The 14,691-nt window shown below is 41.7% G+C and overlaps 1 protein-coding gene across 2 annotated transcripts in view; it reads left to right on the top strand.

The window, feature by feature from the left end:
- The window catches only part of SORCS3 (sortilin related VPS10 domain containing receptor 3), a 418,783-nt gene that overhangs the window by 198,803 nt on the left and 205,289 nt on the right, over positions 1 to 14,691 (top strand). For both annotated transcript variants that reach the window (XR_013838924.1, XM_079976042.1), the window contains exon 3: positions 4,349 to 4,448. Coding sequence is in view for 1 of the 2 variants with exons in the window: in XM_079976042.1 (XP_079832168.1) it covers positions 4,349 to 4,448 (100 nt within the window). In the remaining variant the exon portion in view is untranslated. The remainder of the gene's footprint in view (positions 1 to 4,348; positions 4,449 to 14,691) is intronic.

Here is a 14,691-nt window from a genome sequence, read left to right as displayed (position 1 = left end):
ACTTGTTAAATATTGCAAGATGCTAAGATGAAAGAGGATAGTGGAAGTGTTAGGTTTTTCTCTAGGTCCCCACAGGCCATTTTTGTAAGGCTGGAGCTGGCCAATATTCCAGTAGAAAAGATCTATGTCCGATTGAAGTTACTAAGAGCCAGACTTCCCCTCTACCTTTTCCTTAAAAGAGTGAGAAAAATTATGAATAAATGGCTAATGAATGAGGACCATTAGTGGATAACAAGCCTGTAAATATGGCATATTTTCAGAAGTAGACATAACTGCTGGGGAAATAGAAAATGTCCAATTATTAACTGATTATTATATTATTTGTTTGAAAACATATTGGAATATGTAGGCATGGACTATTATTTTTGTGGGCAATCATTTTTCGTGTTGTAGCCCCAACCCTCTGGAGCAGATTTGGGGAGGGTCTGGAGGATGGGCGGGGAAATTCTCTTGTGCAAGTGGAAATCCTTGCACTAGCAGGATTACTTTATTGGATAATGAAATCAGCAGGAATGGTATGGCTCACTTGTGACATCATGGTTTTCAATTTCAGGTAGACTGATCAAAAGGAAGGGCAAAACTCAAAGCCAGTGTGACACTTAAAAACTAATGCACCCACCATTGTTTTTCACATTCATTTTTGTTTTCATATTCACTTAACGATAAAATAAATGTAAAATGAATGGGGTATACATTTGTTTAATTTTTCATTGATCCCTAGATGATGGTGTTTTCGAAAGTCAAATGCGAGTGAGAGCAATGATCTATGCCTTCACTCTCAATGGGGAATCATTGTTGCCCTATTTAACAGGCTTTCTGGACATTTGGACATAATGGAAGGGGGGACAGTTTTTCAGGAAGGATATATGTGATTCCCCCCATTATTATTTTTTGCAAAATGTCCCTTTCCAGTTTAGCACTGTAAATTAGCATTACCACTCATTGGCTCTCTCTCACACTTACCCACAGCCGCACCCCAACTATTAAATGACTTTCTATGCCTCTTCTCTGTGATAATAGGAGTTTGGATGCTTCAGAGCCTAAGCCCTGCTGGTGGGGTTAGGTTAGGAGTTACATTAGTGCTCATGCTATTTCCATTACAAAGCATTTAGGGATATTCATCCATTAAGAGCTGCCTGACCCTATGAATCTGCAAGTACTGGATGTCTCCTGCTGTGCATTTAATTGCTCCAACATTACCAGTATTCAGCTATATACATCAGGGAACTCTAATTCCAAGACCTGCTTTAAGAGGAGGTCACTTGTCAGCAATAAGCCTGCTCTTGGTACCAAGATAGATATGAAGGAGCTTTGGATCTTGACCAAATGCTCTTAAATCTGTGGTTTCTCAAGTTGTCTTGGCCCATTTTAAGATTAAAAGCCAATTGCAGAAATTGGCAAAGGACGTGATAGCACAGAGCTGGTCAGTGGTATTGATTTATACCTCCTATCTTATGGATCCCACAATCAATTGACCTTGTAATCTGACTTAGAAGAGTGGGTGTAACTTTTTTTCTTTTCCCTGAACAAGCAATGTGTACCTAAATTATGTGTTCCTAATGCAGCAAGAAATTAACATTAATGCTTGCTGTCTGCTACAGTGCAACAAGGAAGGTGAAACAAATATGGCAGGGGTAGCTAACCAAGTACCCTCCAGATGTTTTGGTCTACTGTTACTATCATCCCTGACCACTGAACAAGGAACTGAGAGCTGTTGTGGCCCACAACACGTGGAAGGAACTTCTTTGGTCACCCCTGAAATGTAGAGTCATCTGGGAACTCATAGAAATGGGAGCAGAAAGTAGTGAAACAGTATGCCAACAAGTATTCTGATGTATAGTGGTTTTAAGAAACACATTACAGAGATATTGAACCACAATTCAGCTAGCAGAAGTCTGTGATCTGTCTATAAATCATCCATGACAGATTCTCCAGAATCTTTCCTTTTCAGATGCTACACTTTTGATTCACTCTCAGATCTTCCCGAAACATGCAGTCATATATCAACATAATCAGCAAACTGGGCAATTGTTGTTAATGGCTGACAGACACATCTGTGATGGCAGTGCCTATCAAAAAAAGGGGGGGGGGCATTTGTGATCCAGGAATTCTGGTGAGCTATGTATTTTGCAGTAATTCCTCTTGCTTCCTGCCATATTGGATAATAAAAGAGTGGTGGCGGCTTGTGCCCATTGGGAATGGTAGGACATAAGGCAGAGAAGCCAACAGTAGATGGTGCCAGAGCCAAAGAAAGTCAGAGACAAATAATCCTCATCTTTGTCCTCATCTTCTCCCTGCTTTCATTCTTCAATGGTAACACTGAGACAAAGGAAGAGGAAGCTCACTTAAGTGTTTGTATAAGTGCATAAATGAGTAAAAGTAAGATACAAAACCCCTTTATATTAGGATAAATTGCCTTGCAAAAATGTGTGTATTCACAGTAAAATGTTGACAAATTTTCAGGAGGACTTTTAAAAAATAAAATAAAAAATCAAGTGATTGTGGAAATGTGAAGAACTGAACTTAATACTGAAATAGTGAGAAGCTGAGATTAACAGACTTGCCCATGACTAGCAGTGCCCCAATGGACCCCCTTAATGGACCAACCTCCACTGTAGAATACTGAGAACGTATATTCCTCAAGATGCATTTGCAACATTTACAGCTTTATTTGTTTATTTACCATATTTTTCGCTCTATAACATGTACCCGACCATAACACGCACGTAGTTTTTAGAGGAGGAAAATCCGTAGGCATGCCACCCGTAGGCATTCCCTCCATAACACGCACAGACATTTCCCCTTACTTTCTAGGAGGAAAAAAGTGAGTGTTATGGTGCAAAAAATACGGTATTTACAAGCGCAAACTTCTCTTTGTATTCTCAAAGAAGAAGGGTGGAAAAGAGATAAGGTATAAAGGAGGAAGCTCTTGGAGATGTAATCTACACTTGCAAATGCCACCTGCAGATCATCTGTTGTATCTTTCAGGCTTTGCTAGCATAGGAACCAATACTTCTCATCCCAGAAACGGGGGCGGGATGCCTGGCACTGAGGCAGCTACTTTAATCTTAATATACTAGAGATACCAATTTGACTGATCTGTGGGGATGATTTTGGTCTCTGCCACTTTTGACCTTCAGATTTATCTCTACCTCTGACATCATGTTTCCCTTTGCTTCATGATCTTAACCTTGATTCATATCCTATATTTGTTTTAAGTGATGGTCCTTGCTCTTTATGAATGTGCTGTCTGAAGGTGTCTGTGAGTGAACATGGCTGTGTGTGTAGTGAGTTTCATGTTGTTATTCATACAATTTTATCACAACATACTTTTAAAAATGAGGACCATATCGAAAGCGACATCCAGTAAAATCTGACATCGTATGGAAAGCAAAGACAGTAAAAATGGCTACTCTTCTGTGAGATGATGTTGGTAACAACAGCCCCAAATCTTAAACCCAGTTAATATATGACTTGGTTCAGTCTCCCATGTGCAATGGAGAAGAGGGCAGCTGCCCCCATTTTCTCAAAGAACACATGAGATATTCTACATGGAGGCTTACATGTGCACTGATGAGATGCATACATTCCTCCCCCTTCTGTGTCAGAAAAGAGACCATGAATCATAGCATCATGCATTATGGGGCTTGCTTGAAGTGCCTATGACACCTGCTAAATTGGGAATATGGGGGAGAGGAAACAGCCTGCTTGAGTGATATCACAACCATGGATAATGGATGAGCCTATGCTCAGGTATTTCTGTTTGCAGTCCAAAGACTACATTGAGGCTGCATAGATACGATACATTTAAAGCACATTTTAAGCACATAGTTTACTAAAAACAATCATGGGAACTGTGGTTTATCCCCTTACAAAGCTGCAGCGCCCAGCACCCTTAACAAACGACAGTTCCCAGTATTATTTTGGCGAAGCGATGTGCTTCCAATCTTTAAAGCAGATTCAGAATCAGCTTATCATTTATCAGTTGGTTTACGCAAAGAAAACTCACTGTACAGGGTCTGCCTAGTGACCTAACCAGTCTAAGTATTCTGTGTCTAAGAATACTAAGAATAATATTAAATGAACAAAAAGTTTCAAAGAGAAAATGCAAACTAATACAATAATGTATCTTTTCAGCAATATAAATAAATAGCTTGTAATGCAGTCTTGATACTAGCTATCATTATGCTTAGATACATGAAAAAGAGTAACTGATTAAAGAAAATATCAGCCACAAACTTGTTGACAAAGCACCCAATTGATGCTGGATGCCAAACATTCCATTTATGGATCAGGAGTTTTGCTAAAGTCCTAAAGAGTAACTAAATGCATTTTCTCTTTATTACAGGTCCACAGATTATGGGACTACTTACGAAAAGCTAAACGACAAGGTGGGACTGAAAACAGTGCTGAGTTACCTTTACGTCAGTCCTACTAATAAGAGAAAGGTAAGGAAGCGATTTTTGAACAGGTAGCTAAGTACAGTAAAAAAAGAAATGAAAAAGTTCTGCTCACACAGGTGAGAATTCCATCTCCATATGAAGAACATGAAATCATTTGGTAAATCAGATTCTTGTTTTCTTCTTCTTCTTCTTTTGGCACGAGCTTTTAACCTGCACCCAGTTGCTTAAAAAGTAAAGGTAAAGGTACCCCTGCCCGTACGGGCCAGTCTTGACAGACTCTGGGGTTGTGCGCCCATCTCACTTAAGAGGCCAGGGGCCAGCGCTGTCCGGAGACACTTCCGGGTCACGTGGCCAGCGTGACATCGCTGCTCTGGCCAGAGCCAGAGCCAGAGCCAGAGCCGCACACAGAAACGCCGTTTACCTTCCCGCTGGTAAGCGGTCCCTATTTATCTACTTGCACCCGGAGGTGCTTTCGAACTGCTAGGTTGGCAGGCGCTGGGACCGAGCAGCGGGAGCGCACCCCGCAGCAGGGATTCGAACCGCCGACCTTTCGATCGGCAAGTCCTAGGCGCTGAGGCTTTAACCCACAGCACCACCTGCGTCCCACACCAAGTTGCTTACACCCTACAAACTAATTTCTTGCTAATGCTGCAGTTCTTCTACCAGTTTACAGGTGAGTAAGCTTCATTGTTGTGAATGGGAGGTACTTCTAAGTATAGGAATATTTGTAAGGTAGGTTTCAAGGCGCATTAAAAAGCACATTGGTTCATTGCTTACACAGTTCTGCATGTGAATGTTGTTAACATTTGATTTCTCTTTTGCATTTCTGTTATCTTGTTATTTATATTATTATTTATTGGATTTCTTACCCTTCATAAGATCAGAGGGTGGGTTACAGGATTAAAAATTCAATATTAAAAATCAATGAAAACAATTTACAACTGTGTGTGTGTTTGTGTGTGAAAGGCTGGGGTCAAGAGGTTCATCTTCAGCATGTGACAAAAGTGATACAATGCAGTTGCCACATAAACCTCTGTGGGGACAGAAATTCAGAGAATAATGTCAACTTCGCAATTATACTATAGAGTATAGACTGACTTAAGCATCTGCCATTTTAAGCCTTACCTGTAATATGGTCTGAAGCTATAATTATAAACCATGTGTTCCAATTTCTTCAGACAATGTGTCTACTTCTTTATGCAAATAACTTTTCAACTTGGCCTCATGTTAGTTTGAACCCTTGTATGACTCCATTAAGAATAGGGTACTCCTACCCATAGCAACCCAAGGCTGCATTTGTTTTTTAGCTTATGGTTTGCACAAAGGATTAAGAGTCTTCATCGAGTATCAGAAGTACATGAGCTGAACTCGGCTTCTGTTGCTTCCTTTCAGCCCTTGGTTCTATTTGCTACCTTTTAAGTTTAGCAAATTTTAGCATTCCCAGCTGGGGTTTGAACAATATACAAAAAGCCAAGAGTTCAAAGTCACTAATAAGGATATGCATAGAGCGCGAGGCAAATAAAAAACGCTAAGAGTTGACTTGGAGTGCGTAGCAACCAGAGTGATGTCACTGTTTTCCATGTGATGTTCTCTGTGCTCTTGCAGAGAGAATCCAGGGTCATTTGTTATAATTTTTTTTTATTTTTTTTTTTAAACTAAAGTAATCATCATGTTGATTCACTTTGTGGGAAGGGAACAGATGCCGTTATCTCTTGTGTGTTGTCAGAGACAGATTGCCATAGTAGATAACTAAATGGCAGCATCAGAGCTGTGTAAGGGGAAATCTTTGGAACTATTACATTTGATCTTTTTCAAAGTGCTGTTTAGGTCACCTGCTATATATCAATCTGAATGTGCATTTTGCCGTTATGTGCATTTTTACTATTATTTTTTCCATCTGTTGTCAGGTCACCAGGTTCAGGACTGATGTTTATTTTTCTGCCAGGTATCTTAAGGCAGGAGCATCGCCATAGCTACAGTTTTGTCCTGTCACATCTACGGGGAATCTTTCCTTTTTAAATTTCTCAGGCTGAGTACTCATCAGTCATCGTGACCTGCTCAGTGTTCTGAAATCAAATCACATCAGCTTCTGTTTCATATGATAGACTAGGGTAGCTTTTGTGTCCACATGCTATCAGCATGTTTTCTCAGAATCCACAAACCCAGGCACCCCAAGATTCAGATTGTTGTAATGACTTTCCCCAAAGCAGCACCCATTGCTTCCTGATCACATTCCTTGCTGCTAATCCTTCACCTTTATGCAAACTTACTCTGCCAAGTGATAAAAGTGGTTGGGGATGGAAAAGATGACAGCACTCCTGCACCTTTAATAGTTCTGTTGAGCAGGTATATATATTTCTTATGCGCCCATTGAAATTCTCAAATCCAAGAATACAAGAAAACAGTATGAAGAAGTAATTTCTTTTGTCTGTTCTCCTAGCATTCAACTTTACTGGATGTCCACAAATTTTAGTGTTATGAGAAAAGAAGAAAAAGTTTTCTTTATCCACTTTTCACGTACCATATATAATTTTATACACACACACACAATTTTCTATACAACTATGAACTGTGCAAGAACCTTGTCTTCTTTTGCATCTGGTCACACTATGGTAGGGATAGATTTTTCTAAAACAATATCCATATGAAGCTTATCAACACTGTTCCACCACCCTAATTCTAATTATGCTTGACCTCAGCATAAAGCTACTCATTCTTTACTAGCTCTGCTAAAATTACTAAGAACCCTCATGCACAATTCTAAGAACCCTCATGCACAATTCAATGCACAATTCAAAGTGTTGGTCTGACATTTAAAGCCCTAAACAGCCTCGGTCCTGTATACCTGAAGGAGCGTCTCCACCTCCATTGTTCAGCACGGACACTAAGGTCCAGCACTGAGGGCCTTCTGGCGGTTCCCTCACTGAAAGAAGTGAGGTTACAGGGAACCAGGCAGAGGGCCTTCTCGGTGGTGGCACCTGCCCTGTGGAATACCTCCCATCAGATGTCAAGGAAATAAACAACTATCTGACTTTTAGAAGACATCTGAAGGCAGCCCTGTTTAGGGAAGTTTTTAATGTTTAATTTTGTATTGTGTTTTTAATATTTGGTTGGAAGCCGCCCAGAGTGGCTGGGGAAACCCAGCCAGATGGGCGGGGTATGTATAAATAAATAAATAAATAATTTTAATACCATACGCATATAGACTTCAGGTATCCTAAAGTAACCAGCACATAAATAGACATGTACAACAATGCAAATAATTCCATATATAAATCTATTTAGAACAGATTCCTGGTCCATCCCCTTTGGGGCTTTAGCAGGGATGGTTGCCTCAGTCTCAAGGTAGGGACTCTCTAGAATTCTTCTGGGTGTACTTAGAACTGACCATTCCAGCCGAGGAACCTTGGGAAATAGAGTTCACAATATGGCTGCTTAATGAGCCAGGGAGCATTGGTAATTCTTCATTAATAAAATCTCCCAACACAAGACATATGCTTCAAATCTAGCCAATTATTTAAGTTACTGGATTTATTAGCCTCATAAATTGTACACAAGTGTTAAGAGATGTTAAAGGAAAAATTCTAGGTATTAACACCTCTTCAGTGCAGAAATAATAGCAATTCACACGTCATTTTCCTATCTACCTTCCAATTTATTTTAAGAAGCAACATTCATTCTAGTAATGGAAACACTATTCATTGTCGCTCAGTCTTCCAGTGTGCATGTAGACTTTCGTCAAAATTCCTTAACCATTGGCTCAGTGCTACCTAAATTACTGTTTGATCATATCTCATGATGTTTGTAGCAACTAATTTTGCATTTTTAACATTCCACCGGATAATACTGCTGCTAATATTGGTTAATATTGGTTTGAATAATAAGGGATTTTCAATGAAAAGGACAAGAAGAGAAAAATATGGGATAAGTCCTCCTTAATATTAGGAGGCAGCAGGAAGTGGTGTAACCATTCTTCAACATTCCTTGAAGACAATTCAGGGATGAGCAGATATATTTAGGTGATGCAGATATATATCAGATGATGATTGCAGGGTCAGGGTCAGTTCATATGGGGAGAGATGGTCCTTGTGGTAATGTGGTCCTGAGCTGTTTAAGGCTTTATAGGTCAAAACCAACATTTTGAATTGGCCCCGGAAACTGATCAATCCAGACTGAGCATGTCAGTGAATCCTCATCCCACTTCACCTTATCTTGTACAGTGGTACCTCGGGTTACATACGCTTCAGGTTACATACGCTTCAGGTTACAGACTCCGCTAACCCAGAAATAGTGCTTCAGGTTAAGAACTTTGCCTCAGGATGAGAACAGAAATCGTGCTCTGGCGGCGCGGCAGCAGCAGGAGGCCCCATTAGCTAAAGTTGAGCTTCAGGTTAAGAACAGTTTCAGGTTAAGAACGGACCTCCGGAACAAATTAAGTACATAACCCAAGGTACCACTGTAATTGGATTTGTGCACATTAATGGTTGAGTTTTAAACTTTGGCTTTCATACACAATCCCAGCTATTCCATGGAATTCATTGTCCAAAAGAACTGGAAAGAGATTGTATGAGTAAGTGGTTTAAGAATGGAAGCCATCACTTCCACCTCTCCCCTCTGAGTTATTTTTTCCTCCTGAGTTTTACTACAGACATCTGTTCGATTTAATTTTCATATAAGATGGCCATAATTGTATTCATTTGCTCATTAGGCTAATTAATTTTGGCGTCTTCATCCACTGAAGAGCTCATTGTAGTGGGAAGTATTAAAGCATCGCTCAGAATGGGGAGTCCACAGTCTGAAACTGAGGAACATCTTACAAGCATATTTAATAAATAAATATTGCAGTGAAGGCTGATTGCCGAAGAATTGATGCTTTTGAATTATGGTGCTGGAGGAGACTCTTGAGAGTCCCGTGGACTGCAAGAAGATCAAACCTATCCATTCTTAAGGAAATCAGCCCTGAGTGCTCACTGGAAGGACAGATCCTGAAGCTGAGGCTCCAATACTTTGGCCACCTCATGAGAAGAGAAGACTCCCTGGAAAAGACCCTGATGTTGGGAAAGATGGAGGGCACAAGGAGATGGGGACGACAGAGGACGAGATGGTTGGACAGTGTTCTCGAAGCTACAAACATGAGTCTGACCAAACTGAGGGAGGTAGTGGAAGACAGGAGTGCTCTGGTCCATGGGGTCACGAAGAATCGGACATGACTAAACGACTAAACAATAACAATAGTGCCCGTTTGGCTTTTTTAGCATTATTATTAAAAAATGTTTCCCCAGCAAACTGTTTAAGGGGCAGGTGGACACAATATCCTTAAAACACATCCAACACACTTATAAAGCACACGGCTTGTCCCAAAGAATCACAGGAACTGCAGTTTGCTAAGGGTGCTGCAAATTGTATCTACAGTTCCCATGATTATTTGGGAGAAGTCATGTGATCTAAATGTGTGTTGATGTGCTTTAAATGTATGGTGTGGATCTGACCTTAGTGTGAGCTGTTCTACACAGTGGCGTAGTGTGGGTTGTCAGCACCTGGGGCAAGGCAAGTAATTTGCGCCCCCTAACCCATGGATTTGTGCCCCCTAACCCTAACCACCAGATGTTGCGCCCAGTGCGGCCAGCCCCCCCTGCACCCCCACGCTACGCCACTGGTTCTACATTCTTGCCCTGTTGGTATTTAACCTTGTTATGTCTCAGTCCCATTTATGGTACAGCTAGTAACTCATATTGGAGATGCAAGGCAACTAATGTTGGGAAACATTACATTTTTTAGGGTTTGTCCAAAGATTGTCCAAAGACATTTTGGGTCAATATAATGAGTGTAATTGAAGTAATAACTGGATATAGAACACCGATGGGCCCTTTAATTACCTTATTTTGTTACAACAAAGATATACTGTTAGCAGTGGATAGATAATTAGTTCAACATTTACTAATTGCTGCCAGAATAATTATTTGCTGTAAGTGGAAGAAAATGAGAACACCAACTTTAGAAGAATGGTTCATTAAGATATGGAATATTGTTTGCATGGCTGAGTTACTGAATATGGTAAGAGTTAGAGGAGGCAGACAATCCGATAATCCTTTTCTGGAGACAGTGGAGTGTTTTGATTTATTGGAATGAGGTTCAAGATAATGCAGACCCATATGCATTAGTGGGAACATTTTTATCTGTATGGCCTTTCTGATTATGTAACAGACATTTTGTGTTTGTTTTTACACTCGGCTAATTGTCTTATGCAAATGTACATGTATATCAGATGGATTGTAAATACATATTTACTTAAAAAAAAAAAGTAAAGAGAGGGAATTGTGAGCGTTTGTGACGTTGACAGAAAGGATAATAAGATTGTGACTAGCATCACCCAGAGAAGCTTTCACCAACTTGATGTCCTCCAGCGGTTGCTGGACTACAACTCCCATTAGCCCCCAACCAGCATTTGGGAGTTGTAGTCCAGCAATAGCTGGAGGGCGCCAGGATAAGGCTGACATAGAGGAAAGTCATTGGAGATCAGCATATGGTGCTACCCACTGCTTCACTGATTTTGAGTTACAGGCAAGAAATAAAATTTGATAGTTGATTTAAAGACATGTGATAATGAATTTTCACAAGATTCAGATCTCATGCAGAAGCTACCATTTTGGGAAGAGTGATTTTTTAATATATTAAGCTCTCCCACTCCACACACCTTCCACTCTTTTACATATTTCTTGCCCTGTTCACACCCATTGTTCTCCTGCTGAGGGGGTGAGGAGAGATGAGACTATACCCCCCCTGCTCCCCCAATGCTGAAGCAACCAGATTCAGGGGCAGAGGAAGGGGGGGCGGTGGGAGCGGGCCACCCTGAGTGTCACCACTGAGGGAGGTGACAAAATGGTGGGCCTGCAGCATGCCTGAGCCACGCATCTCTCCTGGGAGTGATGTGGTGGCTCAGGAGCCTGCGGGCTCTGTGCTGCCCGGTCCACTTGCTGCCTCCCCCCCCCAGCTGTAGGGTGGCTGAGTGGGAGGAGGCAGGTAGACTCCTCAGAGGTCCCATGGAGTGTCCTGCCCCAGATGGCCCCACCTCTGGGCACAGGGCACATGTGCCATCTCAGGGGCCCAATTGGCTTGCTCCGCCGCTGACCAGATCGGCTCAATGTGTGTTGATGAAAGTAATGTAGTACTATCTGCTATAATTTGGGCACTGTGCAGCTAAAGTAAATCCACTCTTCATTATATATTAAAAAGAACCATGCCTCCAATCTAGTGGGGGCCATGTGCAAAAGCAATTTTCATAGCCAAATTGCCACTTCTAGCACCCATGACACCCCATGCAGAACCCTGCGTGCTGGTTGACTGGATTGGTGGTACAGTCAGGTTTGGCACCTGCTAGAATTTGTAGAAATTCAATCCAGGTCTACCTTCTTCTCTGCCTCCTCCAAAGAATAACTGATGCTGACCACGTGTAACCTCAGTTCTGTGGGTGCACGTATCAGATCTTTTCAGACAGTAGCTCATGCATAACCTGGTGCTTATCTCATTGATCTTTGAGCGGAAGGAACTATGCTGTTTATTTCTTAATGTTGTGTATTAGTTTGCCATCAGGCTCAAATCTTCCTGGATTCCCTCTGGGTACGAAAGCCCCCCCAGCTCCTGATTGCTGCAGGGTTGTGGCCGACACGCTTTGCTCCTTGGTTCTCAAAGTAGGAGTAAAGAAGTAATAGTTAGCAAGAACAAGAGGAAAGTGCTGCATCTCTCCTTTCCTAATTGATTTACCAGACAGAAGGATAATTGCTTCTCAGCTGTCCTGCAGGACTACATTGGGAATTACCTATCAGGTTTCCCAAATGCCTCTGTTCAGCTGCAAAATAACAATCATGCAGCCATTGGAATGCCAGTTACGTAAGTGTCATGGACCCTGGTCAAAAGCAAAGCCCGGAGCTCAATGAGATCATAAAGCACAATGATCTGAGCTCTTAATTTTTACAAAAGAAATGTTTCTTTGGTCGTCTCCACCCCACTACCTTAATTATCTGGATTCCTCTCCTTTATCCTTACAAGCTTGCCTTTAGAGGAAAGCTAGCATGACTCACTGTTTAAGTGTTGTGTATACCTTATAATAGCTACTACTGTCAGGAACAATAGACTAGATATGGTGAATCATTGGTTTTCCTCATTAAATATGGTTTTAGCTTCTTTTGGTGAAATAACCAGTCTACATCCTAAAAATGTAATTACTGTTCAGCAAAAATCTGAACAGTAATTCTGTATGACTCTTTGCTTATTGTCACAGGATTTTTCTTTTTTCTATTAAAATGCATCACAAGCACTAAGGTATGACCTCCATCAAGTTATAAAATAGAGGAACATTTGATTGGAAGGGACTTGCACAGTTTTGCCTAGTAACAGTTATCTGAAGAGACAAAGAGACCTAATGTGGTCCCTAAGGTTGGTCCTACCGTGAGTTAAGGTGAGCAGCTTTCTGCATCAATAAATATGCCCTTATCCAAGAGGAAACATGGGTCAGCTGTCGAACATGGCAGACTATGGTCAAATTTCACTTTCCCATGTTCGCTTAATGTTCCTGATGCCATTGCACTCACTGTCCCCTGCCCCCATGTCAGTAGCCAGTAGCTAGAGATGTAGGACGGGAAGTCACTTAGCACAATAATGCCAGCACGTGAAATGTATTAAACAAGTTATAGTGGGGAAGGAGGAAACTTGTAGCAAAGCTTCTGTTTCAGCAGAGCCCCCTGGGATGTTCCAACCCAACAGCCTGGCTTGTATGTGTTCACAATTGCTACAGACAGAACAGGCTCAATAGCAATGCCATGGAATCTGTTATTCCCAATCCTGTGACAGTTGTACATAAGGAAGTCCCATTGATATGAGTGCAAGTGATAGAAACATAGAATTGTAAAGTTGGAAGGGACCCCAAGGGAATCTCAACTAAATCATAACTGGAAACTTTTTTTTTTTTGCAGAAAATGCACACATTCCTTAAACTTTCCACCTCTATAGGAACTACCTGTGTCCAGAAATTTCCTCCACCTGAAGAAATAAACATCCCAACATCTGTGTACGACAATTCTGGGCTTACATTGCCTGAAATACAAGCCTGTGCCTGTGTAACTGTTGCAGGCTTTTGGCTTTTTATATTTATGGATCAAGTGGCAGAACCCTTTGATTTTTGACTCCAGAGAATCTGTGCTTAATTATTGCCAAGACATTACAGTTCTGTGCTGCTCTGGAAGCTTCCTGATGCATGGAAACTGCTACGTGGCTCGAGGTCTCCTGCACAATTATAATTCCCATTTATAACAGGGAGCCTGAGAGCCTGTTACTCTGAGATTTCCCTGTTAAGGAGCTCTAATCAGGAAAGCATATTCTGAGGCACGTTTTTCATTTCACGGACATACTGCTGACTGATGATTTGCATGAGAAGCCAAGCAAAGCGGCATCTGGTATAGCTCTACTTCATATGAGTTATTGTAGCTTGATCTAAACTACAGGATAGATTGAGACTCGGGGATCTTTTTACAAGTTTCAGAAGGAGAGGTGTCTATCATAAACTGACTTTCTGCAGACCATGAATAATCAGCCAGCTAATAGCAACTGTGACTGCCATTATTTTCCAGGTAGGGGCAGACAGATAGCAGAAGGCTTCTGAGAGCCAATGTAGTCTAGTGGGCAAAGCGTTGGCTCTCAGCTTCTGTGCCACAATACTCACTGTGTGGCATTTGGCAATTGCCCTCCTCCCAACCTGCCCTGTTCTGTGTATATTAGCTGCTTAGAGCCCAGCAGCTCTGAGGAGCACTTCTGGTTCTGATGGTGGAGGAGGGTGAGGCTGCATAAAGGTTCCCACGACCCTTGAACTGTTACACTTCCAAGGTTCCTTTGGGGGGGGGGGCGGGGAGCCATATGTCAGATGTTCTTTAAATGTGTGGTGTTGATATGCCCATGAACATAGGAAGTATAATTTCTGGGCTTTCCCCAGAGTGGGGGTGGGAGGAATAACCAGGAGTTAATGATGTGAACCAGCCTAGTTGGGAGTAGAGATCCATGTAGGGATGTGGGTGGCGCTATGGTCTAAACCACAGAGCCTTTTGGGCTTGCCGATCAGAAGGTTGGTGGTTCGAATCCCCACAAAAGGGTGAGCTCCCTTTGCTCTGTCCCAGCTCCTGCCAACCTAGCAGTTTGAAAGCACACCAGAGCAAGTAGATAAATAGGTACAGCTGCGGCTGGAAGGTAAATGGTGTTTCCGTGCGCTCTGCTTTCCATCACGGTGTTCCATTGTGCCAGT

The sequence above is a fragment of the Podarcis cretensis genome (genome assembly GCF_951804945.1).
Source record: "Podarcis cretensis genome assembly, chromosome: 5".
Lineage (NCBI taxonomy): Eukaryota > Metazoa > Chordata > Lepidosauria > Squamata > Lacertidae > Podarcis > Podarcis cretensis.
Note: the sequence above shows the minus strand (reverse complement) of the source record. Positions and strands in the feature narration are given on the sequence as shown.